The 27,628-nt window shown below is 39.7% G+C and overlaps 1 protein-coding gene across 11 annotated transcripts in view; it reads right to left on the bottom strand.

Annotated features, from left to right (window-relative positions):
• Window positions 1-885: 885 nt before the first annotated feature.
• BIRC6 (baculoviral IAP repeat containing 6) overlaps window positions 886-27,628 on the bottom strand; it is a 224,499-nt gene continuing 197,756 nt past the window's right edge. For all 11 annotated transcript variants that reach the window (XM_075536115.1, XM_075536120.1, XM_075536121.1 and 8 more), the window contains 6 exons: window positions 25,484-25,701; window positions 23,051-23,212; window positions 18,247-18,324; window positions 14,028-14,216; window positions 11,989-12,123; window positions 886-5,384 (listed from right to left, as the gene is read on the bottom strand). In XM_075536115.1, the coding sequence (XP_075392230.1) occupies window positions 5,202-5,384; window positions 11,989-12,123; window positions 14,028-14,216; window positions 18,247-18,324; window positions 23,051-23,212; window positions 25,484-25,701 (965 nt within the window). In that variant the 3' untranslated portion in view covers window positions 886-5,201. The remainder of the gene's footprint in view (window positions 5,385-11,988; window positions 12,124-14,027; window positions 14,217-18,246; window positions 18,325-23,050; window positions 23,213-25,483; window positions 25,702-27,628) is intronic.

Raw genomic sequence — 27,628 nt, 5'->3', positions numbered from 1 at the left:
TGATGGTCTGGGTTCTTGGATCTGTGGTTTAACAATCTTTAGCTATATTAGCAGCTTTAGTCTAAGGTGACTAGATGTCCTGATTTTTAACAATTTGTCCCGCATCCCGCGGCGTCTTAAAATAGTCCTAATTTTTTGGACGGAATGCGTGACAAGCTAGGGTATACGGTTTCCGGCTGCCATGTGGCTATTTCGCCAGGATATGAGTTTGATCAATGGTGTCCCGCTTTAAAATCTGGTCACCTTGCTTCAGTCACACTTTTTTTTCTTCAAAAATGTTGGTAATGTTGACCTAGCCATGCTGTGTGCTCAGCTGCCAAATCAGACAAGGGGCGACCTGATTCAAATTTTGAAATTTCTATCCTGTCTATCGTGGTTCAGTTTTCCTGTTAGCTGTACTGCTGCAGGCACGTCTAGTGCCAGGGTGATAGTGTATGCAAATAATACGGGGGGGGAGGGGAGCACAAGGATGGATGCTTTTGTTGTTATGGTACTTACTTGAGAGCTTTCTAAATTATATGGGATTTTCACTTAGTGATCTTATCTTTTAAGTTTTATTGATATAATTTACATATTGTACAATTAAATGGTTCAATCATTTTAAGAAGTTACACAATCAATGATGAATGTTTTAATGTACTAACAGAAGCACTACATGTTGGCCCACCAAGTGCCGCCGCCCACGTGACCCACTGTCGGCCCATATGTGTCAAGTCTGATTTCCGGTTCAACTACAGAACAAAATTATGAACTCTCAGCAGATTTCTGTTTGAACTTCACTGTCTGAGTACTGGGAAGTTTGACTCAAAGCTGTCGGACCACGGAGTTGTCACTGAACGTGGAAACGGAACAAGCCAATGATGGGCAGAAGCAGAAAATACAATGGCTAGTAAACACGTCAATTTTATTACTAGAAAATGCAGATTAAAACATGTTTGAGCGATAAAAACACTAGATTAAAAAATTACACTCAACACTGGCCAGGGTACGACAAAATTAAGTTTGGCAGGACAATCACCATCTGGAAAACAATTGTTCAACAAGTATCAAACCTTTGATCTAGTTCTGCTACTTGTAGAATTTATCAAACAGATAGACCATGTTCACAAGAGCAGTTTGCAGTTAGAATAGAAATAGTCAAAACATCCAACAGTATGAGACTGGCCAATCTATGCAGCCATTAATTTTTAATAATTAACAAAAGTCAAATTGGTAAAAATATGTATATAATGCTAACTACATAAAAAATATTAGCAAAGTAGACTAAAGGGATGATATAAAAAAAACTAAGTCTTTAAATCTTTTTATGTATTCTTCCAAAGTGAGTAATGTAGTACAACTATAATTTAAGGAAGAAATATTGAAACCAAAAAGAATGTCATGCTCCGAACATCATCCCCCAAACTGAAGCACACGTTATAGCTGAGGCTGGCTCCTCTTGCCCTGAAAGGCTGCTTTTGGCTCAGCAGCCATCTCCAAGGTTAGCCTTCACTCCATTGTCTGGGTTGTCCTAGTGGGACTCCCTTTTTTCCACGTCCTAGATTGCTGATCAAACCAATCTCATTTCCACACAAGATCCGAAACTTTCATTTTAACAAATTGCTACTCGTCTAGCACCACCTACCAGCGTATTAGCTTTTAATTGTGGTTATATATACTTGGACCCCCGATCAACGCTCATGGAACAGTCAAGATATCAAATGACCTTTTAGATTGTGTAAATCTGCTGCTCAAGACTTCAATTATTCTTTAAAACTTTAATTGTTGAAGAGCAAAGATGTCACTCTGAAGCGTTAAGGTGCACCTGACACAGATCATGGTATTTCCCACCACCTCATAAAAACGTGAAAGCTGGACAGTAAGACTTGATCTGGAATTATGGCATTGACAAAGAATATTCATACTGTCACAACAAAAATAAGCAAATGTGTCTTGGAAAGACAGCCAGAATGCTCCTCCTTAGACATGAGGATGGCAAAACTTCGTCTCACACATTGGGACGTTTATCAGGATAGATCAATCCCTGGAAAAGGAGATCAGAATTGGGAAAGGGTTAGTGAAAAAGAAAGACCTTCCATGAGGATTGACACATTGGCTGCAACAACAGTTTCCAACCTAATAAATTTGAGGATGGCACAGGACTGGGCAATGGTCAAACTAATATCACTGCCTCCCAAGATCTGAAGCTTGAATACAACTAATTGCTACTATTATAAGCACCACCTACAAGAGGACATTTCATTCCCTTGTGGATTGTTGATATGCTAGAACTGCACCTAACAACATGCTGAGACATGACAGAAACTTCTGCTGAGTAATTCCTTTTAATATCATCCTATCTGCCTAGGGGCTAAACCTATTCTGAGCTTCTCAATCTCAGACAGCACTTAGCCAAGTATAGAACAGTGAGAGTAGGCAATGGACATTGTTTCTGTACATTTGCTGCAGTTCATAATTTTTTGGTTTCTAATGGGGTGGGAGGGGGTGGCAAAACACTGGCTCTTCACCAATTTGAGACATACTAAAACTTTTCATGTGACCATTCTATCCTACAGCCATTAGGAGCACAGCAGAGAAAAAGAAATGTTTACACTACTTTGTTGATGTAGGATAATGATCATAAGTAATCCTAGAATGATAGTTCATCTTTTACTATTAACGATGTAGTAAAAGATTTATGAACACAGCAATATGCTTTAGTGGTGTCTGCGTTTCTCCAAATTCTTCAAACTAGCTTTCAGGCCCAGGTCATCCTTTGCTGAGCTTTGTTCCAATGTTCTCCAAGGCCTTCACATTTACACTCGTCTCCTGACTCCTCAGCTTACAGACTTGCTGGTTATTCTTATACCAACAGTGTATTTTCTTCAAGTTCTCTCAATTCTCTCTTCCTTTCTATCTCTTTCATAGTCTTAAGATTTATGCTGTACCATCTGGATTCTAGAGTGGACTCCTACATGATCGCCCAACCAACAGTGCTGGAAGCAATCTGGTCATGTTGCTTCCCTAATTAAAATAATACAAGGCCTCTCCATCATCAAAATCCTTAAATAGGGCCAACAGATCTTTATGGTATGACCCTTCCTGTCTTTCCAGCGTTGCACCAGCCACTCTACTGTCTATCCCACTTTGCCCTAAACACTTGACATTTAACACTGTGGTACGAAACTTCACTTTCCTGTGTCTAGTCTAGAATAACTTTCTGCCTTGCTAACTCCTTTCTCTTCTTCCTTCAAGTTCAAAATGTTTCCCCTTAAACCTTTCCTGACTGTGGCCTCTTCGATCTACCAATGTTTTGTCTGTATCCAAAAAATCCAAACCAAAACTAAACCACTACCATGAAGTCAATTTGAAATCATATCAACCCGACTTAAGGTTTCTGAGGCTGATAACCTCATCTTTCTCCCTCAAAGTGTCTGGAGGGTTTGAACCACTGGCCTTGTGATTAGCAATCCAATTGCTTACCTGACAGCACCATCAGGGTCCCTGGCCCTCAGTAAAGGTCCTTAATTGGTGCACCAGTGGTAGCATATAAATGACTTTTGAAAATACTTACCATATTGCACTTACTGCTTTCCTGTTTGCCAGGCTCACTCTTTGGACTGCAGAAATCTGTACCTGGCACACAAGCAGTGCATGCTCAAGCTCGTTGGAAATAAAGGTCCGAGTTTCAGATACAGCTATTTTAAAGGTAATCAGTATTAAATTTTTTTAGGCCTTGGTTCACAAAAAAAAAAAAATATGAACTGGATTCTACAGTATGGGCACTATGACATTCCTTTCAGGGAGCTTTCTGAGACTAAGAGCGGGGATCAGGATAATGCCCACTTGCTTGTAGGCTTGGATTCTAACGAGCTAGTCTACGGGTGGGGTGGTACACTGCATGCCTCCATCTCATAAACAATCTTTTGTCATCCATGGTGAACCACACCCAGCACCAGTGTTGACACTTCTTTCATTCTGTGAATTTTGGGGGCTCTTTTATCCATGCTCAAGGGCCTTGGTCACTTGAACATGACGAATGTGTTTTCACACGGGTGACGCCCTATTTAACTGCTTCTCCTTCATATCAGCTCAAGTCAGCCTTCCCAGCAAGCACCACTTTGTAGACCTATTGTCATGAATCACATCAGCCTTTCCCTTGTGGTAACGGATCTTGGAATATCCTTCCTCTCCCATGCTTAGGTCTTGGAAATCCCCGATTCCTTACAGAAATAGAATTTCACACCATGGCAAATTGTTTTCAGAAACAAGACATATGAAGACACCTAAGTCTTTATTTAGCTCTAGGAAGAATTTTCATGAAAACGAGCCTATATGGCAGGTACAGAATGTACAGCACCAGAGGGTTACTTCCTCTCTGCAGAGCCTCAACGTTTAATACAGACAGGCGACCTCGGTAATCAACCAGAGAAAAGAAGAGCCCTTTAGGGGGAAAAATCAGTTTAGAGTGACTTGTCAAACTGACCATTCCTTTTCATATACTTAAAATTCAAATAACAGATAACATTCAGAGGCCCAAATGTTGGCATAGAATAAAATCAGGTTCATTTATTTTTACGGCATTTTAGAATTAAAAGGCATAAAATTAAATATGTTGAATGTAATAAATTCATCCATACAAGTGCAAGTCTCTGGCTATATGCAGCTTATGGCAGATTTATTACTTTTAAAATGTACCAGCAAATCAGAAAAGAGGGAGCATGTCCATTGAACTTTTATTGATGTGTATGTAGGTCTTCAGAAATCAAATATGAGGCATGAAGATATGGCCAAACATTAAATCTATCAAATTCAGTGAAAAGTTGCTGACTTAAATAGTAGTTGTAAGAATGACCAATATATATTCTTTGTTAACAATCCCTCATTCTACAGTAAAAAAAAAATAAAATAAACATTCAGTAAACATTCTTTCCTAAGGTAGTTTCCCTTATATATCAGTGATTTATCCATTTCTTTGTATACACAAATTTGTTGAACATACCAATCAGTGGTTCTCACAATTAAAAAATAAAAGCACAAAAAAGTTTACACTCTTGTACAGGTAAATAAAAGATCACCTTGAATTAAACTGGATCTCCTTAAGGGCATAGTATACTTTCAGTTTCATTACCTAATACATAATTAGTTTCTTACATACAAATATTGACATATTTGGCTTGTGCTTCAAAGCCTTGTGTCTATGAAGTCCATGTCAATGCAGCTCATAATTTGAAGTCACTGGGGATTTCTTTACTGCTGCTGGCTTTGGCCTGATCATGCCCCGGAGTTTCCTCAGCCCCGGCTGCGGCCCTACTGCACATCTCCGAGGCAACGTCGGCATCAGGGTCCAAGCCTTCAGGGCAGGGAAGTTTGAGCAGCTCTTCCCGGAGCTGAGCAGTGTGACGCTACAAGAGGAAGAAAGATGCGTGTTGTTAGAATGGCAAAATCTGGGATTTGAGTGCATGATTATTTGAGGAAGAAATTGGGTTTACAACAAAACTGCAAATACTGTGTATCTCTGTGTGTAAGTCTCTCTTTTACGTATGGCCATGCCTTCCTGCAGAATCAAAGCCTCTTTTGAAATTTACAATCCCTGAGAGGGACAGAGTCCCCAGAAAGAAGGCAAGCATAGGCTTAGTTGTGCTTACTTACTCATCTGTACCCAACAGTTCCACGTAATTAGCGGTGATGTCAAATTGTGAAGATTGCAATCAATCACATGAAATAAAATGTCTAAGGATTGCTGAGTGGAAAAAGGATTTGTTCTATAAACAATAAAAAGTTGAAACCAAAACTACCAGCGCTTCTCAAGCCTGATGTGAGTCACAATTACCAGGGCAGGTTTGAAGTGATTGGAATGTACAGCTGGGCTAAAAAGCAGTTAAGGCAGCGGTTCTCAACCCGTGGGTCTCCACCTTTTTGGGAGGGGTGTGTGTGTCGAATGACCCTTTCACAGGGGCCGCCTGATTCCTAACAGTAGCAAAATGACAGTTACGAAGTAGCAACTTAAGCAAGTTTATGGTTGGGGACAGCACAACATGAACTGTATTGAAAGGGTGGTGACATTAGGAAGGTAAAGGGAAGCGGCCGTCATTGGTGGTCTTGTTTTCACCTTATCCAGTGTTGCCCAGAGTGGGACATACTGCTTCCTAAGGGGCACTGGAACGATTTTTTTGGGGGGTGGGGTGGAGAGAGCAGGGCTACAAAAGCAAATACGTACATTTCATCCTGGATGATGGGCTACAGCAGAAACGTTTTAATTGCCATGGATGGGGGACGGTAGGAGCACTGAGTAAATTGTTTTTTTTTCTGAACGGGGGCTGGGAAGTGGGGTGGGTCAAATAAGTTTCAGAGCCTATGACCTGGGTTCAAGGCTTGGCTCTGTCCGACCCTACTGTGTAGCTACAGACAAAGTGTCTTTCTTTCTCTAGTGTTTGACTTCATTGACTCAACATGAACGACAATAAAGTGGCTCAGGAATGAACGAAAGGCCCTATATAAGCACAGGATCATTTACACGCATGTTCTGTGATGGAGAGGCACAGCTCTGACTCAGCACGGACATCTGCTAAAGTCTCAGATCTTCAAACTTCCTCAACTGCCGAGCTCCCCTCAGGCTTCAGCCCATTTTCTCCCTCATTTCTCTTCACAGCCAAAGTGCTTGAAATAGTATTGACTCAACTGACTACCTCCACTTCACTTCCCAGCCCACCAGCACATGGCTTCTGAAGGTCAAAGCCATCAAATGAAGTTCAAGTTTTGAGGGTGACATTGCTGACCATGCTCCTCTTCCAGAAACACTATTTCCCATGGGCTACTCTGATATAGCATTCTATTGGCTGTCCTACTGTCTCCCTTGTTACAACTTTCTACTCTACTCTGCCAGCAACTCTTACTGTGAACAGTGTTCAAATATTGGCTTTCTTTAGGGTTCCATCCCGCGCTGTCTTCTCTTTCATTCTCCACTGTTTCCTTTCAGGATCCCAGCCCTCACGAGGCTTCATCTGCATGAGGCTATCCCACACAAGCACATCAAGTTTGGTCATCTTTCCTTACATCCTCAATCAACTCTCCTTTTGGTTTACTCCAGCTTACAAAAAGCCATTGTATTGTCACCTGGTCCAGGTGTTAGTGCCCAAACTCTGTAATCATGTAACTCCTCTTACCATCCTCACCTCAAACAAGAGGATTCAATCACAGAGATTCTGATCTTACAAAAAAAAAAAAAAAAATCACTGTTCTCTCCGCCATTACTTCTCCATCACTGACCATGTTCTTAACTGCTTGAAACCCTCTGGGGTCTGCCAGTAATTATTAGACTAAAAGCCTTAAAAACATACTTTTTTTTTTCCTTAAACCAAGACTTTTAAATTTAGCATGATCAAGTGTTTACCTAACTCTCCAGTACAACTTTCTATTCTTATTTTTAGTTTCTCCTCTAGCTGCACAAAATATTTTTTGTTTCTTTAATGTACCCTACTTTCTCTTGCATTGAGGCCTGCCTTTCCCTTGTTGGAAATACTTCTCCTCATTCCTTTTACCCTGTCCAGGATGATAACTCACACTCAGTATTCATGATTAAATTTACAAGCTACTTCTTCTGGGACGTTTTTTCTAAGAGATGACAAGTCCTTTCAAAGCAGTGGTTCTCAACCATCCTAATACCGCACCCTTTCATAAAGTTCCTCGTGTTGTGGTGACCCCCAACCATAAAATTATTTTCATTGCTACTTCATCACTGTCATTTTGCTACTGTTATGAATCTGGCGACCCCTGTGAAAGGGTCATTCAACCCTCCCCCCCCCAAAGGGTTCGTGACCCACAGTTGAGAATCACTGTTTCAAAGCCTGGTCAGTAGCTAGCTATTTATCTGTTTCTCCCATCAAGCTTAACAGGTAGAGCTAGACTTCAGCCTTTCCTTTTCCGGAGCCACATGCTGAAAGGCTAGCATTACACTTAGCAAGAAATAAATACGCAGTACAGCTGTGTGAAATGTATCGATGAATGCAGAATAAATGGGGACAATAAAAATTATTTTAAGCAGCTCCCAGGTTAGTGGAGATAAAAGAGTATATAAGGAGAGGAAGAAAAGGAGAGATTAATTTCAACCGGCAATACTGGTGATGTCGTATCAAAGGAGGCAGCATTGGAGCCAGTCTGAATACTGCTGGTAACAAGATGGGGCAAGTAGCTACTATTTACAGGCATGAGAGTTTATAATGGGCGTGAGTGCGAGTCAATGCATCTCATGCACAGCCATCACCCATCCCTCAGTAGAAGTTTGAGTGCTATGATGATGCACAGGTTTCAGCAGTAGCCAAACAAGGAAGATAGGCCCGGTGCTCTAACCAGCCATCGAAAACTCTATGGAGCACAGTGGGCCTCTCTGCAATTGGCTGCGGGGATGGTGCAAGGTCAGGCAACCTTTCACTCTGTAGTTCTTGGGGTCTCCGTGACCCAGGATGACATTTAATGATGTATTAGGCATTATGCTAAACACATCATATACAATATTGTTGATCTGTTTACTCCTTTTAATAAACTCTATGGTGAGCCTAATATTTTACTGTTTACAGACCAGGAAACAGGATATTAAGTATCAAAAGCAAGTTCACACAGGAACTGTTAGAAAAGCTAGAATTTAACAGAAATTATTTCCCATTCTTCTTTTATTCCCAGTTGTTAGCACAGGCCTTGGAAAACGTAGGAAGTTAATAAATGAAACAATATAGGAATGAATGGAATTTTATGAAGTAAAAGGCAATCAATAGTTGAAGGCAAGATGAATGTGCTTGATGAAGTCAACCTGGCTATGTTCTTTTTAAAAGGTCTCACGAAGCTAATCCAAAAATCTGTCTGTCCAAGAACTCAGGTTTGATATTAGCTAACAAAGCCACAATCATTTCTGTAGCGATGTAGCTTTTACTTTTAGCAGCAGCCCTGCTTCTGGCAACGAAGGGAACTTAAAAGGCTAGGGCGGGGAGGAGGATTAGCCAAATAAAGGGAAACATTAGTTTACATACTAATCTGTAGTGAACAATTTCACATGAGTTTCATGACATAAACTGTAAGCCATGAGTACAGTAAAGAAGATAGCGCCTCGAACTTGGTAGAGTTTAAATTCTGCTTGAGGTATAAAACATACACAAGAGAGAAAACCACACACCCAGAGCCACGTTTAAGTTTCTAATTCTTCTCTAGTGACACACAGCAACAAAGGCATAGTTAAGATGACATAGTCTTTATGGATGGGGAGTCCTATGTCAGGGCGACTCAGAGACGACAGGAAGACACGTTGAGACATATGCCAAGTCACTGACCAATATAAAGCTAAAGAAATGGGATATTATCCACTGAGGTTTGATTGAAGAAAAGACGTTAGTTAAAAGACAAGTGTAGGAAAGATCAGTCTTGTTATGCTCTATGAAGTAAATTTTGGTATGTGGAGAACTGGTTAAGAAACTGGTCAAACAGATTGAGTTATGGGAATGGATTAAAATGAGGAAGAAAATGGAGGAAGGCATCCTCTACTAATGGTAGCACTGACAAGAACTAGTTGCTGGCCCGGTGTAGTATGGAAGGTTAAGTGATATATATGAAGGTTTTTAGACAGAGAAAAATGGTAGAAAATTAAGTAAATGGAGAAAGTTAGACTCATAATAATGGAGTTCTAGATAAAGCTCAGAGTACACAATAGTATGAAGAGTAATTTTTAGAATAAATGGCCAAAATTTGGGTGTAACTAATAATGAGAAAGAGAAAATGGATAAAACAGCTAAGAGTAGAAAACTAATCATTAAGGCATATGAGGGTAAATTAAAAAGTACGGCTATAAAAAAAGAAGAATAAAAAAGTACTGCTATAAAATCATAGAAACACTTCCAAACAAAAATTATCAAAATGTGATAACTATTTCAGAAACAGAAATTGGACAGAGTAATGATTGCCTGAGGATTCAGAAGAGGGACTGGGCGGATGGGGAGGGAACCAATAGTAATGATGACCGCACACCCCACTGAAGGGGATGGACAATAGCATTGTAGGACAAAGACTACACTGGATAGTGTAAGTTATGGCCCCAAAAGCCCAGTAATAAAGGGGGGAGGGAAGGGATAAAGGGGAGCTGTTATCAAGGATATCATGAAGAAAATATTTTGAAAATGAATGATGGCAGCAGTTTACAACTACATTGATCTAATGGATCTATGGGTTATAATATCAGTAAGTATGGATTATAATATCCTAAGATGTTTTAAATTTTTGGGGTGGGGGTCAAAATGTGAAGCTGTTGCTTCCAATCACCTTCCATCTAGGTCTCTACACCTTTGAAGGCAACGTTTCCATCTCTCTACTCCTTTCCTGAGGAATTCTGGGCTCTCCAATGCACATTACTATCAAGAATGGTAGCTTTTGCATTCTTGAGGGACACTCATTCTGTTCGGTTCAAACATCTGAGTGTGGGAAGGGAAAGAAGTCTGAGGGGCAAGATCAGGGCTGTCGGGTGGCTGGAGTAGGATTTCCCAATGACATTCTTATGCCACAGCCTTCACTGCCCTTGAAAAACGAGCAGTTGTAGTGATGGGAAAAGTTCCTTGCACTACTTCCCTGCCTTTTCCTCCCCAAAGCAGCTTTCAGTTTTCTTAGAACGTCTTCCTAATGATCATTCTCTGTCTTTCGAGAAAATCTCGCGAGAATCTCCTAGAATCCCCCTCAAAAAAGAGTTGCCATAACTTTGAGCTGGCCTGTGTGCCTTGACTTAGTTGATCCAGAAGACTCCCCTCAGAAATCAGTGTTTTCATTAGATCCTTTTTGGGGGTGTCAAGAGCGGGGTGGGGGAAGGGGGGCACTGTAACATGACTAAGATAACTGTGTTACTGAGAACGTGTCTGCAGTGACCCACAGATCACAGAGACCTGTTCAAACACATTCTGTTTGCAGTAGGCGCGTGCACGTACGAGATGGAACCCCAGGAGCAATGCACTGGGCCGGACCTCGTAGAATCACTAGAGGCAAACAGAACACACTGGAAGCGTGGCAAGAAAGAGCATCTGAAGATGCAGCAGAGGAGACAGGCAAGTCGAGAGACTCATGGGTAGGCATGTACTGAAATAAACGATCTGATACCCAATCTTGAAAGCAGGCTTCCATGAAATAAAATTTATTTTGAGAAACGAATGCAGTTGTTAGTAGAGGAGATAAAAAGTAGAGGGAAGGTTAAAACACGTGCTACGAGAGAGAAGTGAGCAGAGGTAAGCCATGCTAATCGGATTTGAGGATAAGCTTTAATGGAAGGAAAGTCAAGTTAGTTAGTGAAAAGGTGGTTTAAAAATGGAGATAAGATAGTACCGACACAAAGGATGTATGTATGGATTGTGATCAGAGCTGTACGATCCCCCAATAAAATGATTCAAAAAAAAAAAAAAAGATAGCACCGAAGAAACATACAATTTTCCTCTGGTTCTTTAATGCTTCCCCCCACCCCACCCCCACTACCATGACCCTAATTCTACCCTACAAATCTGGCTACACCAGAGCATGTACACTGGTACAGATAGGAACTGGAAACACGGAATACAGGACAGATAAAATGATTTAAAACAAAAAAATGGAGATAAGAAGTATTAGTATCTGTATCAAGAAACCTGGGCCCATACAGAATTAATTAGCTTAGGAAGATGGAAGTATTAAGAGACAACTTTATTTACTTTTAAAAAGGATTTATTATGGGAAATTCTAAACATATACAAAAGTCAGTAAAATAGCAACACAAAGTCCTATGTAATCGTTACTTATGTATAGCTAGTGTTGCTTCATCTATATCTATCCTAATCTCCTTATCTTGTTATCTTGAACTAAATGCCAAACACATTATTTCTTAATTCACAAACATTTCTTGTATCCCAAAGACAATGACGCCTTAATTCTCCCCTTATTTGCCTTTTGCTGGTCCTAACTCTGTAACCGTGGACACAGACCTGTTTCTCAGGCCCTCCCCGGAGGCTCACCCACCTTGAGAGCTGCTGCATGGTGAGACATAGTCCGGCCGACCCGCTTGTCACTGCTGTACTGCTGAATGTCTGCAATCCACTCTTCACACTGGGCCATGAGCTCAACTCTCTTCAAGTAAAAATGCTTGTGGATAACCTTAGGTGAACAAACAAGGATTCGTTAGGATTTAAAACACAAATAAGTGATAGTATAAAGGTAAAATCCAAAAGCTATTGCTATATTTTCCTGTCTACAAAACTCTACGGAGTGTCACAAGCAGAATTATTTAGTATGCATAAGCCAAAGGTAGCAAAGGGCAGAATGCTTCAGGGTTTAAACAAATACATGCTTATATTTTCAATATTAGGTGATTCCCCATGACTTTTCAAGACAAAAGGCACAAAAGGCAAGTTTTTGTAAAAACTAAATACCAAAACTTTGTCATTCAAGTAGCACTCATATGTAAATTCATTTAATAAAAAATTTAAAAAGGAATGCTCTTTCAAATTTATTCTAAGTTTGTGAAGCGTGATACCAATGTTTGTTAATAGGAAAAGAGCAGGACTGTAAGGCTGAAGCAAGAGTGCCCACACATAACAAGTGCTCAGCTATGTTAAAGATTGATTTTCTGTCACGTAAACAAGCCGATATTTCCTCGAAAACACCTAGGCTGTTGCATAATTTTAAGAAACCGATGATCAAGGAAAACAATTTTAAGAAAAATGTCTTAGGACTAAGGCTTCAAACTAAGGCTTCCTGATTGTCATGGCTGAAGAAACAAAACTGGGACAGACTCAAATTTGTAAAATATAAGTAGACTGGGGTGATAATTGGAACACGGAAAGCTGTGGTTCAATCCCATGCTAGAAATTTAATCACGCTCTTTAAAAGGGGGTGGGGGGCAGTGTGTGTTGCATAACAATGAAATCGTTGACAACCACTGTCGGAAACAGCTGTGCTATACACATATACTGTGGCCAGTTTCTTTGAATATGCATTACTGCCCACAATGTTGATAATAATCCACTCTCCTCCCACCAGGTTCCTGATGAGCTCCCTGTCTCTTCTGAGGTTCCAATCCAGGGCTCTGAGCCATAATCGTTCCTGTCTCAATTGCTCTGCTTCACTCAACTTGTTAAGATACTGCTCCACTGCTGCTTCCTCAGCCATGCCTCAACCGCACCACAGTTCTGTCGAGGACGCAGCTATAGCAAGGAGATGCTGAACTAATCTGATCTGACAGCGGAAAAAGACATTATGGGTAGACTACAGAGAGAAAACTAATCAATCACAGGATACAGACCATATATGATTTAGTAGGTAAAATAAAAGTACTTGTAAATACAAAGACAGGTTTTAGAAATGTAAGAACCTTGATAGTGTAATGGTTACAAGTTGGGCTGCTAACTGCAAGATCAGCAGTTTTATACCACCGGGAACACATCCAAAGAAAGATGGGGCTTTCTACTCCCATAAAGAGTTAGTCTAGGAAACTCACAGAGCAGCTCTACCCAGTACTATAGGATCGCTAGTAGTGGGCATTGACTTGATGGCAGGGAGTCTGCTTTGGTTTTCAGAAACAAAGTTCAATCTTTTCCTAAAGAAAAGACCTGCTTAACAGTCATACACAGGAATCAGGGCAAGGGAAAAAGATTCGATTTGCAAGAAAAGTTGAGAATGTATTTTGACCACTAATAAGATTTTTTTTTTTAAAAAAGGAAGAAACATTTTTCTAATTTATTCAGATTGTGAGAGTAGGTTAGAAATAAGAAATAAAACAGTTCCGAAATACAGTTAATGCCTTCAGAATATAAGTTTTTAAATACAACTGAATTAGTGAGTTTTTAGAATTAACTCTAAAAATTAAAGAAAACTTTATTATAGTAAAATTACATATGTCAAAGATGAGCTATACACAAAAGCAAGTATAATTGCTAATGAATCAGAAGTGGCGTCAAATACGTAGTTCCTGAAAAACTTCTGTTGTTTCTTAATACCATTTTTCTATAATTTCTGAAGCCCTCACAGATGATAGAATGCCTTTAATTTCTCGAACATACCTCTTTAAAGCATGGCGAAGGGTTTCTGATTTGTTCTAACATTGCCCACTTAACTGTTGCTTGTCGAATATTGCCATCATATTCTCGGGAACTCTGTGTGCCACTGGGAGTGCCTCTAGACCGCTCATATCCTGGTTCATTGAAGTAAGGCTCAGCTACTAATATAAGGGACTGCACAGACACTAACACCTGAGGAAGGAAGAAAATAAGAAGTTACAACTGGACATGCGCTGATAGCTTGCTTGCCTTATCAACTAGAAACTTCTGTTAATATGTGTGTCTACATGTTTCTATTACCAAAAGATTGATGCAATTATCACAATGAAATACTTTATTATCAAAGCAAAATTAGGGGCAGTAGAGCCATGTTATACAAGAGTAAGTAAAGAAGTATCGCTAAAATAATCATCGACACCTGGATTAAATGAAAGAATCAAAGTATGAAGCTATTATTTGCCAACAAACCCCCCTCTACGTCTATATACATTGGAAGATGACGTTTCCATCTCTCTAACCTTTCCCCAAAGAATTCTGTGCAATCTGATTTGTACAACACAAAAACAGTACTTTGCCATCCTCCTGGAACTCAAGCTGTGTTCATTTTCAAAAATAAATTTTGTGAACAAAAAGCTGTCTGAAGGGACAAAATCAGGGGTTTCCTATTCTTGCAGAATGAGAGGTACCTTGTCATAGTAGAACACAATCTCAGAGGAATGAATGCTCCCACCGTTTTCTCACCAATGCAGTTTTCCATTTTCTTAAAACTCTTTCCTAATAAGTCCATGTGATCTCTCAACTCGTGTCCTTTGAGAGCATCAATCAAGACGATCCCTTTGGCACTCCAAATACGACCGTCTTAACCTTCTGAACCGGCCTCTGCCTGCCGCCTTCAATTGACCTGACTCAGCAGTTTCCCTTCAGATTGTTTCGAATGGGTGATATTGGTAAACCCAGGATATGTCTCCAATCATCATTTTTCCCCATAAAGTCATCTGCATTAGCTTTGGTCTTGCTTACGAGGCTGATGGAAGGATTGGTTTTTTGAACTAACGGGACTGTGTGCAAGGCTTTTGGCATTGGCTGAAAACTGGCGGAGACCGAGAAGACTGCGTGCTGTTGAAAATGCTAGCCATGGAAGGTCTCACCTGCAGCAGGGGTAAGGCTACACTTTGCTTCCAAATGTTTCTGGACCTCAGTCAGTTTCTTTGTTCATCAAAGATGATAGCCTTCTCTCTCTTGGCTCATCTTTGAAGTCTTCCTGACCGTCTTTAAAACTTTTGGCCCATCTAAAAACTTTTTAAATGATGGTCTGTTTAAAACTCATCTAAGATCTTTTTCCCTACTTGTCTCCGAAATATAAAATCAGACGGACAAGTCTGTCAATCTTGAATTATTGGGGAATTTCGGTGGCACCGGAACGGAGCCCGTTGGCAGTAGTCTGGTAGCAGGTTATGAGCAGTGGGGTCTGAGATGCTTCCGCTCCGTCCACACTGGAGTGTTTTCTAGGAGGTCAATAACTTGCTGGAACATTCTTCATAATCTGCTAGGCTTGGATTAAACTTCAGCTCAACATATGTACTTAATTCTGATTCATAGTGACTCTGCAAGAAAGACTAGATCTACCCCCGTGAGTTTCCAAAATGAATTCTTTATGGAGTATGAAGTCTATCTAATCTTTCTTCTTTGATATAGTTCCTGGATTCGAACTGGTTGGTAACGGATCTCGTAACCCACTACACAGGGCTTCCATCATCTATACAGCAGCTCCTTAGTACTCTAACTAACTTCCATTGTGCACCGCTGGCTTGGCACAGGAACACCACATCTCAGTCATTCTGAAAGAATGGTCATTTTCCAGATTGTTTGGGGGATTTTCTTCATCATAGACCATTCAAATAAAATCACCATTTGCATCTGCCTGTGATCACTGACCTAACTCAGGCCCTCTGTCACCTCTGTCAACAAACAAAAAACAAACCTGTTGTCATCGAGTTGACGCCAACTCCTGGCGACTCACTGTGTTACAGTGCAGAGCTGCACCACTGTTTGTGGGTTTGCCCATGGGTTCTCTCAGTCGGGATCGTTCGGTACACAGATCATCCCACCAACTCTGTGGTTCATAGTCATGTTCAAACCATTTGTGCTATCTTAGGGCCTCCTTTTTCTGTCTTTCTAGCATTTATCTCTGGTTAGCATGCTGTTTTGAAGTGCTGTCAAGTCCATTTGGACTCATAGGGACCCGACGGACAACAGAACACTCACTGCCTACATCTACCCCACAAGTGTTATGCAAGACATACTTGTTTATTCTTCTGGGAGCCCATGGTATGTATATTCAAAATTTGCCAATACCATAATTCAGAGGGCTTATTCATAAAGTATTTAATAATACCAAGGCTAAGGGCAGATCAATTTTGTCTTCCAGTGTGACATCTTTCACTAATACATTTTACATGCACCAGTCACACTAACATTATTTCTTGAATAAAATGTTTCCTTGTTTCTTATTACAGAAGACATAAAATCAAAACTCTTGACCAACACAATTTACTAGAGATTTTCACTTTGATTGCCAGAGCTCTCCTATTGGCTAAACCACCTCTAAAAGATTTTGGTATCTTCAAACCAAATGATTACTGTACTAATTACTAGTAACATAATGACAATGTAGATAAGTTTTATAGAATAAATTAAATACACAATATATATAACTGATTTTTAAAAATAAGCTCATGAGGTATAAAGATAATAATCTCATTTTATACTCTAGGAATTTTAGAGGACACATTTTGCAACACAGTGGTTATTTTCTGCACAGTATTCAGATGAACAAATTACCATTATCATTCTCCTATTAGCAGACTCAGATCTTAAGGTCAGTGGGCAGTATATACGTTCTCAGATATCTATAGAAAAGTTTAGCTAACCAAATGTAGCGGGAAAAATTCCATTGTTTAAAAAAGTTTAAGACTAGTATCCCTGATAATCTGAGACAAAAACAATACAAAAATTATTATTGCTAGGCAATAAGTGATGAACATCACTAAAACACGAAAGCATGGAAATGAGGAGTAAAATTACCTTTAAAATCACCTTACCTAAAAAAATAAAATAAAAAAATCACCTTACCCATGAGTTGGTGAACACTATTTTACAGCATTGTGCTAAGTATCAGAGTTCGAGAATACCACGAACTTCTTGAATAACCCTTTTTTTGGGTGAGAGATTTAAATGGGTATAGTTTTTGATAATGATATTGAAGTTAATATTTATTATAATAGTTCATGGTGATAAGAGTTGTATGAGTCCCTAATAAAATGTTAAAAAAAACAGTTCATGGTAATAAATCCCAAATAATTAAATGTTAAGAAATAGTAAGGAGAAGTAAAAACAGAAAGTAATATAGCTTCCTCCAGGTTGTCTTCAATCATTTTGTTTCAAATCTAGGAATCTAGCATCAGGAAACTACTTGGCTACATAAAAAACATAATACAAATAGCAGTATTATTTATCAAGGAAACAATCTTAAAAGTGACATATTAGACTATAAACAGCGGTTCACAACCTGGAGGTCAAACGACCCTTTCACAGGGGTCACCCGATTCATAACAGTAGCAAAATTACAGTGATGAAGTAGCAACAAAAATCATTGTATGGTTGGGGGTCATCACAACATGAGGAAGGTTGAGAACCACTGCTAGAGAGGAAATAAATTATAGATTATGAAGTCAGAAGATTATTACATAAAAATCACAGTAAACTAAAAAAATAAAACTGGGGAGAGGAGGATATACTCTAAAATGAAAAGATTAGCATATAAAAAATTGTCAATTTTATTACTTATGATGTGAATTACACAAATGGATAAACCCTATCTACTATCAAATTTCTATTTAATGAATTTAAGAACAATAATCAATGGGAGATGGGAGAGTAATAAACTAAGGACACATAATAAACTAAGGGCAGTTTTGAGATCTTTTTAAAAGGCAATTTTTCCTAAATCCCAACTTTTACCTAGGTAAGCTAAACTTCGCGATATTGTCTCAGTCTGAGCTATTTAACACGCATACCATTGTCTATCTTTTTATCCACCTGCTTACCAATTTAACCTATCACTATGTTTATTCTTAGATATTAAACTATTTATAAAACACATACATAATAATAAATTCTTTAATATTTTTAAAAGTGAAATTGTCAGTGAAAATCTGTTTACTTGCAAAAAGCTTGAGGTCTGAGGATTCCATTTCTCTTCTGGTCTCCCATGCCAGGTATTCAAGATGCTTAAACAAACCTGAGGAGGAAGGAAACAAGTTTAATCAGAAATGAAAAAAGGAGCACTTAAAAGCAAACTTTCCAAAAACAGATGTCAGAATGAAATACTAGGATGCCAAAGTACCTCAGCCCTACATGCCCAAATAAAACCTAAAGGTCAGGCTATTACATTGGGGCTTTCGGATGTGACCTAAATGCGTGGGATTACAATTTGTCCACAAAGAACCAGCACTCATTACATAGTATTAAAAATAATATGCAATTAAATGAAATTAACATTTTCCCAAATAAAACATTTTAGTGACATCAGTAAGTACATTTTCACAAAATTCCCTAAACTTTTGAAAACTATACATGGCTGGGTAAAAAAGATTACTTGAATTTCACATGTATCTTTACATTCCTTTTGGTTAAAGTAACAGATAAAATCTGGCCTCACAAATACTGGGGACACACAGCAGGGAGTTAGTCCAGTCTGAACCCCCCGCAGTTGGAGAACCAAGAAGGGAACATAAGAGATCTGCAACTGGAGCAATGCAAAGCCACAAAGCGATGAGAAATAGATTTATGTGCATATGTTTATAGGTTTAGTATTAAGGTAGCAGATGGACATTGGGCCTCCACTCAAGTACTACCGCAGTGCAAGAATACTTTGTTCAATTAAACTGCCATTCTATGATGCTCACCTTCCCGACAAGATCACTGAAGACAAAGTGGGTGCTTAAGCAAATGTGGTAAAGAAAGCTGATGGTGCCGAGCTATCAAAAGATATAGCAACTGGGGTCTTAAAAGGCTTGAAGGTAAACAAGAGGTCATCTAACTGAGAAGCAACAAAGCCCACATGGAAGAACACACCAGCCTGTATGATTACGAGGTGCTGAAGGGATCAGTTATCAGGCATCAAAGAACAAAAAATCGTATCGTTGTGTGCTTACTTCCATAATACGATCAGCCATCAAAGAACAAAAATCTTATCATTGTGAATGAGGGGGATGCGGAGTGGGGACCCAAACCCCAGCTGTAGGAAACTGGACATCCCCTTATGGAAGGGCAGTGGAGAGGAGGCAATCCAGTCAAGGATGCAGTGTAGCAACGATGAAACATACAACTTTCCTCTAGTTCTTAAATGCTTACTCCCTACTCACTATCATGATCCCAATTTTACCTTACAAATCTGGCTAGATCAGAGGATGGACACAGGTACAGATAGGAACTGGAAACACAGGGAATCCAGGACAGATGATCCCTTCAGGACCAGTGGTGAGAGTGGCGATACTGGAAGGGTGGAGGGAGGGTGGGCTGGAAAGGGGGAACCGACTACAAGGATCTACATATAACCGCCTCCCTGGGGGATGGGCAACAGAAAAGTGGGTGAAGGGAGATGTAAGACAGTGTAAGATATGACAAAATAATAATTATAAATTATCAAGGGATCATGAGAGTGGGGGAGGGAGGGGGAAAATGAGGAGCTGATGCCAGGGGCTTACGTGGAGAACAAATGTTTTGAGAATGATGAGGGTAACGAATGTACAAATGTCCTTTATACAATTGATGTATGTATGGCTTGTGATAAGAGTTGGAGGAGCCCCCAATAAAATGATAAAAAAAAGTCACAAAACCTCTAAAAAGAACCTCCCAAATAGACTTTAGGCTAGGAGGGGAAGCTTCCAGAATTCTTCCAGGGCCAGAGGGAAGATATTCATAAAGGTCAGCTGACAGACCTGGAATTATATATGTTCCCCCCGCCTTCTTTCAATCTTTTGTTTTCTTTTTGCTTGGTCTATGTTATTGTTGATTTGTCTACTTATGTAAGATAGGCATAGTAAAGCTCGAGGAAAAAGCAACAGGACCAGCAGCCTGGAGGAACCTGGGGAAGGAGGAGGAAGTGGGAAGGGAGCAGTAAGCAAATAACACCATAGACAGGGGAACAGCTAAGGAATTAAAATCAACCAGGAGGACACAGAGATCCTGGGGGTGTTGGAGCAACAGCAATCTAGCTGAGAGGAATCACTAAGAGGTTAAAGGAGGCCAAGCGTGATGGTGGGGCAGGAGGAAGGTAAAAGCAAACAGAGGAAGCAAAGTTATGCATAGAGGTATAAATACAGATGTGTACATATGCAAATACATTAATTTATAAAATAAGAGGTATTTGCCTATATACATATATTTATATGGCAATACGCAGAGGTAGTGGATGGACTTCAGGCCTCTGCTCATACCCTCCTTCAATGGAACAACGCCTTTGTCCCAGCAAACTGGCATCTGTGAGGCTCCCCCTTCTGGCACGATAGCTGAAGACAAAATGGGAGCATAAACAAATGTGGTAAAGAAAGCGGATGGTGGCCAGCTATCAAAAGATACAGCCGTCTGGGGTCTTAAAGGCTTGAAGTTAAACAAGTGGTCATGTAGCAGAGACGCAACAAGCCCACATGGAAGAAGCGCACCAGCCTGTGTGATCATGAGGTGTCGACAGCATTGGGTAACAGGCATCAAAAGACCCATAACCAACAAACAAACCATATTGTTGAGAATGAGGGAGGTCAGAGCAGAGATCCAAAGCCCATCTGTAGACATGGGACATCTCCTCAAAAAGGGTCACAGAGAAGGAACGAGCCAACCAGGGCATAGTAAAGCACTGATGAGACACACAATCTTCCTCTGGTTCCTTGACTGAAGCCTCCTCACCCCCCACTAACATGACTCCAGTCCTGCCTTTCACTGCGCGTTAAACCGGAGCCTGTGCACAGGTACAGGTTAAGAGACAGAGATCACAATACACTGAATCCAGGGACAGGAATGGGAACAGCGAAACCAGAAGGGTATGGGGAAGGTTGGGCGATAAGGGGAAGGGGGAACTAATTGCAATGATTGACACATAAATATACCCTCCCTACTCCAGGGGAACAACAGAACCCATGAGAGAGGGGAGACAGTGTAAGATATATAATAATAATGTATAATTGATCAAGGGGGTCATGAGGGTGGGGAGTGGGGTTGGGGGGAAGAGGAGCTAATGCCAAGGACTCAATAGAAAGTAAATGTCCAGAAAAGAATGATGGCAACATATGCACAGATAAGCTTGATACAACTGATGTATGGATTGATATTGAGTTGTAAAAGCCCGCCTTTTTAAAAAAAATCCAGTCTCACATAAAACATGAAGCTGAGAAAGGTCGAATCTCACAGTTATCAGGAATCCCAGGCTCTACAGGAATATACATTAGATACTCTTAGTTATATTAGATACTTGTGCACTGAGAAGACAGAATCAAATTATCTGTCAAATACATAGGTCATTCTGGGAAAAAGAACTGGACGTATTTAAAAATCTGAACTATTGTCACATGTGATTAGAATAAAACACGGGCATACCACATGTGGTCTTTTGCGAAACGTTTTACATTACAAAAACAAAAACCTCCCAGACATTTGGAATTCCTAATGATATTGGAGACAAATTTGGAAAACAGTAGTGTTTAAAGAGTAATTAATGTACAAACGTGCTGGACACAATGGATGAATGTATGGGTTGTGATGAGCCCCCACTAAAATTAATTTTTTTAAATAAATAAAAAATAGAGTAGAGGTAAAAATAAAAAATTATAGGTGTTTAATCTTGTGTTTTTCCAAATATCTGTGGAAGCAATTATGCAAAACAAATGAATTCACTGACAAATAATTTCATTAATAATTTTAGAAGACTTGTGTCTGACAGTCTTGTGCATTATTCAAGGCACTGTCATACATACATCTCTGCTGCCTAACAGTTGGGATTGACAACCACAGTAAAATACTACACGCGTGAGTTCTCTTCAGGCTCCAATCTCTCCCAAGTGAAGTAGCACTGCTACTCCCTGTTCCTCTCCCACCACAGAAAAGTCTGCTTCTGGTTAATCTCTCTCACCCAGAAAATGAACTCGTTTTATGATTTGCTCTAACAGAGAGAGACTTGGAGACATACTTGATGAACCAGACCAACGTCCAACACTTGCTATTCTCACATCATCTGCTCTCACTGTTTGCTTCTGAGGCCCATACAGTTCTCCTCTAGTGGCTTTTGAAACACTGAATATACACAGCAGAGAATTTAGCATTTAAATGTCATCAAAACATTCTCAATTAACTTTGAAAACTACTGACTGTTCTCTTAAATCTAATTTTTCAAGATTTATTGCAACCTGAGATTGTTTTTATTACTCTTGTTTGTTTGTGGGAGTGTATCATCCAAATTGTAATATAAGAAAATGTATATGGAAATATTTTAAGATACCTTAATCCTTAAAAGTAAGTTCACAATTACACACATCCAGGAAAATGTGGGCAGCTAGGATGGCAGACAACAGCTATGATATACAAAAACAAAGTGCTGACGGTTCTGTTCTTTGCTGCTTCTCTAACCCTGGCACTGTGAAAGACACCTGGACTGGAGATGCAGAGAGTAAAGCTGAGACGGTAAGACAGACACTTAAGTTACTACATGCTGAGCAGGGAGCGAGTGCTCAAGGGCAGGGGTGTGTGGAGTCACTACACGCTCAGTAACTGCTTGTGACTCCGTGCACTGCACAACAACGCATGCCGCTGCTCTTCCCGTCTATTCGTTAGGCTAACATGAAGCTACAGGGAAGAGACGTCTGAAATACGCAGGTCCTCTTGGAAAGAAAACAAGATTAAGATTCTGTTTACGTTACAGGAACCTTTGCCTGTAATACATCAGTACCAAAACCAAAAATCTGCAAAGATGTTACCTTGCCGTCATTATAAAGGTTTGGATTGAATCGCACACTATGACCACCAGTTGTCTCTAGATTGACGAGAGGGGGTGAACTTGGATAATCTTGAGGAAAATAGACATCAAACTCAAAGCATCCATTAGCGTAAGGGGTATCTGCCGGACCAGTTATAAGAACCTAACATGAATATACAAACAGAAAAAATTATGTTATTATCCCTAAGCAATGACTTTAGAAAATAATAGTTTGGCATGAAACAAAACCTTGTCACACTCTATTTATATTACTACCAGAATATGCTTTAGCATATTAAATTATTAGTCAAAAATAAATACAGAATGGGAAAATTGGTTTGAGGTTAGAATTAAAGTGATTTTGTTTTGGTCAAAAATGGGATATTAAAAAAGGGAGGCTTTATTTATAGTAGGAAAAATTACTTTAATACTAAGTACCTATTTAATATTAATGGAACCTTGGTGGTGTAGTTGTTTTGCATTGAGCTGCAATCGCATGGCCTGCAGTTTAAAATCAGCAGCAGCTCAAGAGAAAGAATGGACTTTTTAGTCCCGCAAGTAGTTAGTCTTGGAAACCCACAGTGGTCTGCTATGAGTCAGCAATGATTCCATGGCAGTATTTAGTAGGAAGTTACATTCATTTCCCACAAATCTTTTTTTTTAACCCCACGGATCCTTTATATAATGCTTTCTAAAAGGCATTTCTTAGACTATTTGAGATTAAAGGTATATTTATTATTCTATCACAAAGGTATTGAGGCTATCTTTCTCCTATAAAGTTTGAGGTCATTTTCTGTTTTAAGAAAGACCGTACTTGCCTCTGGGGGGATAAAGCTAAAAGGGAAAGAATGACCACATATTCTCTTGTGACCAAAAGGTTTTGAGAGAACAGATGTTTTTTCCTTTAGCATTGCTGGTGTTCCAAGAAACAGTGGAGAACCCAGCAGTGAGTGCTAAAATCATATACACATCTCGTGTGAGTTGTTCAACACAGATTTGGTCCTGAACAGTTGTGCAGGGAGGTAAGTGTGACGCAGAATCTCAACCTGTGCTCACATTCCTTTGGGAGAAAATTAACAGACACAAAACCCCAAATACGAACTTGTGAAGATTGGTGATGAAACACCAGTCTCTGAGCAGGAATCCTCTGAAGGATTCTATTGTTTGTGAAAAGAACCTGGTGTGGTCAAATAGTCTAGCTTTAGCATTTACATTTTTTGTGATGTTTCTCCCTTAGTTTTAAGAAAAGAAAAATATTCCAGAATTTCTTTGTCAATAGTTTTAAGCTGTGTATCTAAAAGGCAAAATATTCCCCGAATTATGTTACACACATAGAGTTTCGTTCCCCCAAATATCCAAACTCGGGAATTTTTTATGCAGTGTTATCTTGATATTTAAGGAGCCAGTGCATCACAGGGTTAAATATAAAGGTGCAGATATATCAATATCTATATACACATACACATGTAAAGTACATGCCCCCATAGGGTCTATGTCTAATCACATCCATGTCCATGGGCGGGGAGAAGTGGCTTCTTTGGAAACTAGTGGACTAGCAGGTGCAGGGGCATTGCGTTTTTAGTGCTGGGGTAGCCCTTGAGCCACAATGAAGGCTTTCACAGTCTTTGAGTCAATGCAGTAGTTGAACTGCATGGCTATAGTTCTCCTGGCTAATGCGGGCAAGTGCCCTGCACACTGGTGCCAGCAGGGAGAACTCCCGCCCATTGCCATTGAGTCATTCTTACTGATAGCAACCCTAGATAGGGTTTCTGAGAGGACACATCTTGACAAGAAGCAGGCTCATCTTTCTCTCAAGGAAAGGATAGGCAGTTTGAACTGATGACCTTGCAGTTAGCAGGCCAGTGTCAAACCCACAGTGCTATCAAGACTCCCTTCTGATTTCTGCTCAGACAGTGTGGGGTACCCAAGAGGCATTCAACTGCAGGTGTAAGCTGGCTTCAAGCTAAGGAGAGCCAGAACAACTTACAAGGTAGTTTCTTTGATATAGGTGTACCGAATACACACAAACATATATGGTATTCACACAATATGCATCTACATCCTAATTCACAAAACGTATCAGACATTAGTGACACATCCCTGTGTGTATAAATTTCCCGGAAAATTGACACATTTTTGAAGAACAATGTTAAAAGATGTGAGAAAAGTATCTTAGATAACAAGAAAAAAATTGTTCCTCTCTTCCACTGGCTCTAACATAGTGACAGGCTGCAGATAAGCTCAAGGAAGCATCCTTTTCGTGGTGGTCTCTACAGTTGTATTCTGTACATATGCTGAATGTCCACTGATCTCCAATATGATCGCACCAAAAAGATTTGAAGGCACTGAACTTCATGCAACTTTGAGTGCTTTCCTGAAATCTGTGCACAATGAGATTAGCTGAAGAAAACAGGGCACACACTGCCATTTCTACCTTCATGATGTCAAGGCGGTCCTCGTCGCAGCGTACAAACACACTAGAGGATGATGACAGAGGCAGTGAGGTGGAAAGTGTCACAGCTTCCTGGGCAAGACGGCGGGCTCTGGCAGCACTGTTTGCGTCATTGGAGTTTTTCACCTGAGACATGTAGTGGTAATTTATTTTAAAACCCAATTTTCCATCTTCATCTTCAGAAACCATCTCAAAAGTATCTAAAAGAGAACAGAGGAGAAAAAGCACTGAAAAGCAAGGAACCTGACAGAGTCATTACAGTAATAAACATTACAAATAAATAATTTCCCCTTCTTCCATATACATGGAATAGCAGCAGCTATAAATGTTTATACAACATCTACATGCCGATGCTCACACTGTGCAACATGGATGGAATATATACTTGAAGCAAAAGTGACGATTAACTTGCAATCTACATGTTAGACACACTGGTAGAATATATCAAGGATCTAAATGACAATTTGAAGTAGTAATGATGTTTCTGAGTCAAATATTTATGTCAAAAGAATTCCTAATACAAATGTCAATTGAAAGTAATCCAAATGGAATGCAGACACATTGTTCTACTCCATATAAACAGCAAAATGAAAGAATTAGATTAGGACTTAATCTCTAATTCAGATTACCTCTGCTGATGCAGAGAATTGCGATCTCTCCAAAATACATGTTGGAATTCTCAGCCTGACCCTGTGGATGCAATTCTATTAGGCCACAGGATTTTCTGTGATTTTAACTGTGCCCCAAATCTAACCCAGTCTGAGTTGTAAGATGAGCACATAGACAGGAAACAGCTAAATTTATTTCTTGAAAGCCATCTAAGCATGTTACTTCTGTTATGGCAGCTCTAGGAAACTAAGACACCTACCCTAAATTTTTTTTAAGGATTATCTAGATAACCACAAGTAGTAAAAATAGCATTATTAGGCCCAATGCTAACACTTGACCTGTGTTATGTAAAATTTTACATGTATACTGCCTATGTAGAAAATGCTCTATTAGAATTAATGCATTAGAGAAAGGGTAAAACAGTCTGTGTCCTACAGTGTTACATGTTAGATATGTTACATACACAGATGAGGCTACACAGCTAAAAAGTAGATTGTCATAAAGGAGTGCCACAAATCTTGTTCACAGTGCTACTTTGTCTAACTTCTTTTAGATATAAAAAGGAAATCTGGAGTTGGTATGGAAACAGTCTCCAATTCTGTATAAGTAATACTGACAATTCATTTTATCACATGGTATATAACCAAACTTATTGATCAAACACAGTGGCTCTCAACTAGACTACAAATTATTTCTTATACATCAGTTATTTCATCTGCCCAACTCTGCTACAAATATACATTTCCTTTGACTTTTATGAGCAAAAAGCCACCACACAAAAATGGGCCTTTCTCATGTCAGGAGGAAAACTTTTACAGCATATATCTGGAAGAAACAAAGACAGTGTTGGTCCAGGAGAAGAATTCTCACCTTCCGTGTGGGAGAACAGGGATTGATTCCTGGCCAGTGTACCTTATGGGCATTCATGGCTTGTCGTCAGTGAAGCCTTCTTTGTCTCTGTGATCCTAACCCAGTTTCAGTAGAACTTTCAGAAAAACTTAAGGAGGACAAGCCTGGCAGTGATCTACTGTAGAAGAATTAGTCAATGAAGCTTGATAGCTCACAGAGGTCTAATCCCACTAGACTAGGTGGATCAGTCAGGAGTTGACCCAACAAAAGCTAACGACAACATATATTTTTAAAAGGCTCTACCAAGATAAAAAATCAAAGTAAATAATCAGTCAAAGACACTGGCTGGTTACGAAAATACGTACTTTCTGCTAAACTCAGCAACCATTCTTCTAGTACTGTGTCCTAAGGAAAAGATTCTGAGTATGTGTCCGTATTTATATGGCAGGAGTATGTTTATCGAGTAGAAGGTTCAGTGACTGGTTAGAAGAACCACCCCTTCTCTTTCTTGGATCTTCCTGCTATCACCTGCCCTCACTCTCAACACCGACCAAGGGCTGTAAGCTACGTACACCACAAACCAAACCAAAACACTAAACTCAGGAGAGACAAAACTGCCTGTAGCTTATAAAAAGCCACTTAAAACTTCGAGCTAAAAATACTAGAGTC

This window comes from Tenrec ecaudatus, chromosome 17 (genome assembly GCF_050624435.1).
Source record: "Tenrec ecaudatus isolate mTenEca1 chromosome 17, mTenEca1.hap1, whole genome shotgun sequence".
Taxonomy (NCBI): Eukaryota; Metazoa; Chordata; class Mammalia; order Afrosoricida; family Tenrecidae; genus Tenrec; species Tenrec ecaudatus.
Note: the sequence above shows the minus strand (reverse complement) of the source record. Positions and strands in the feature narration are given on the sequence as shown.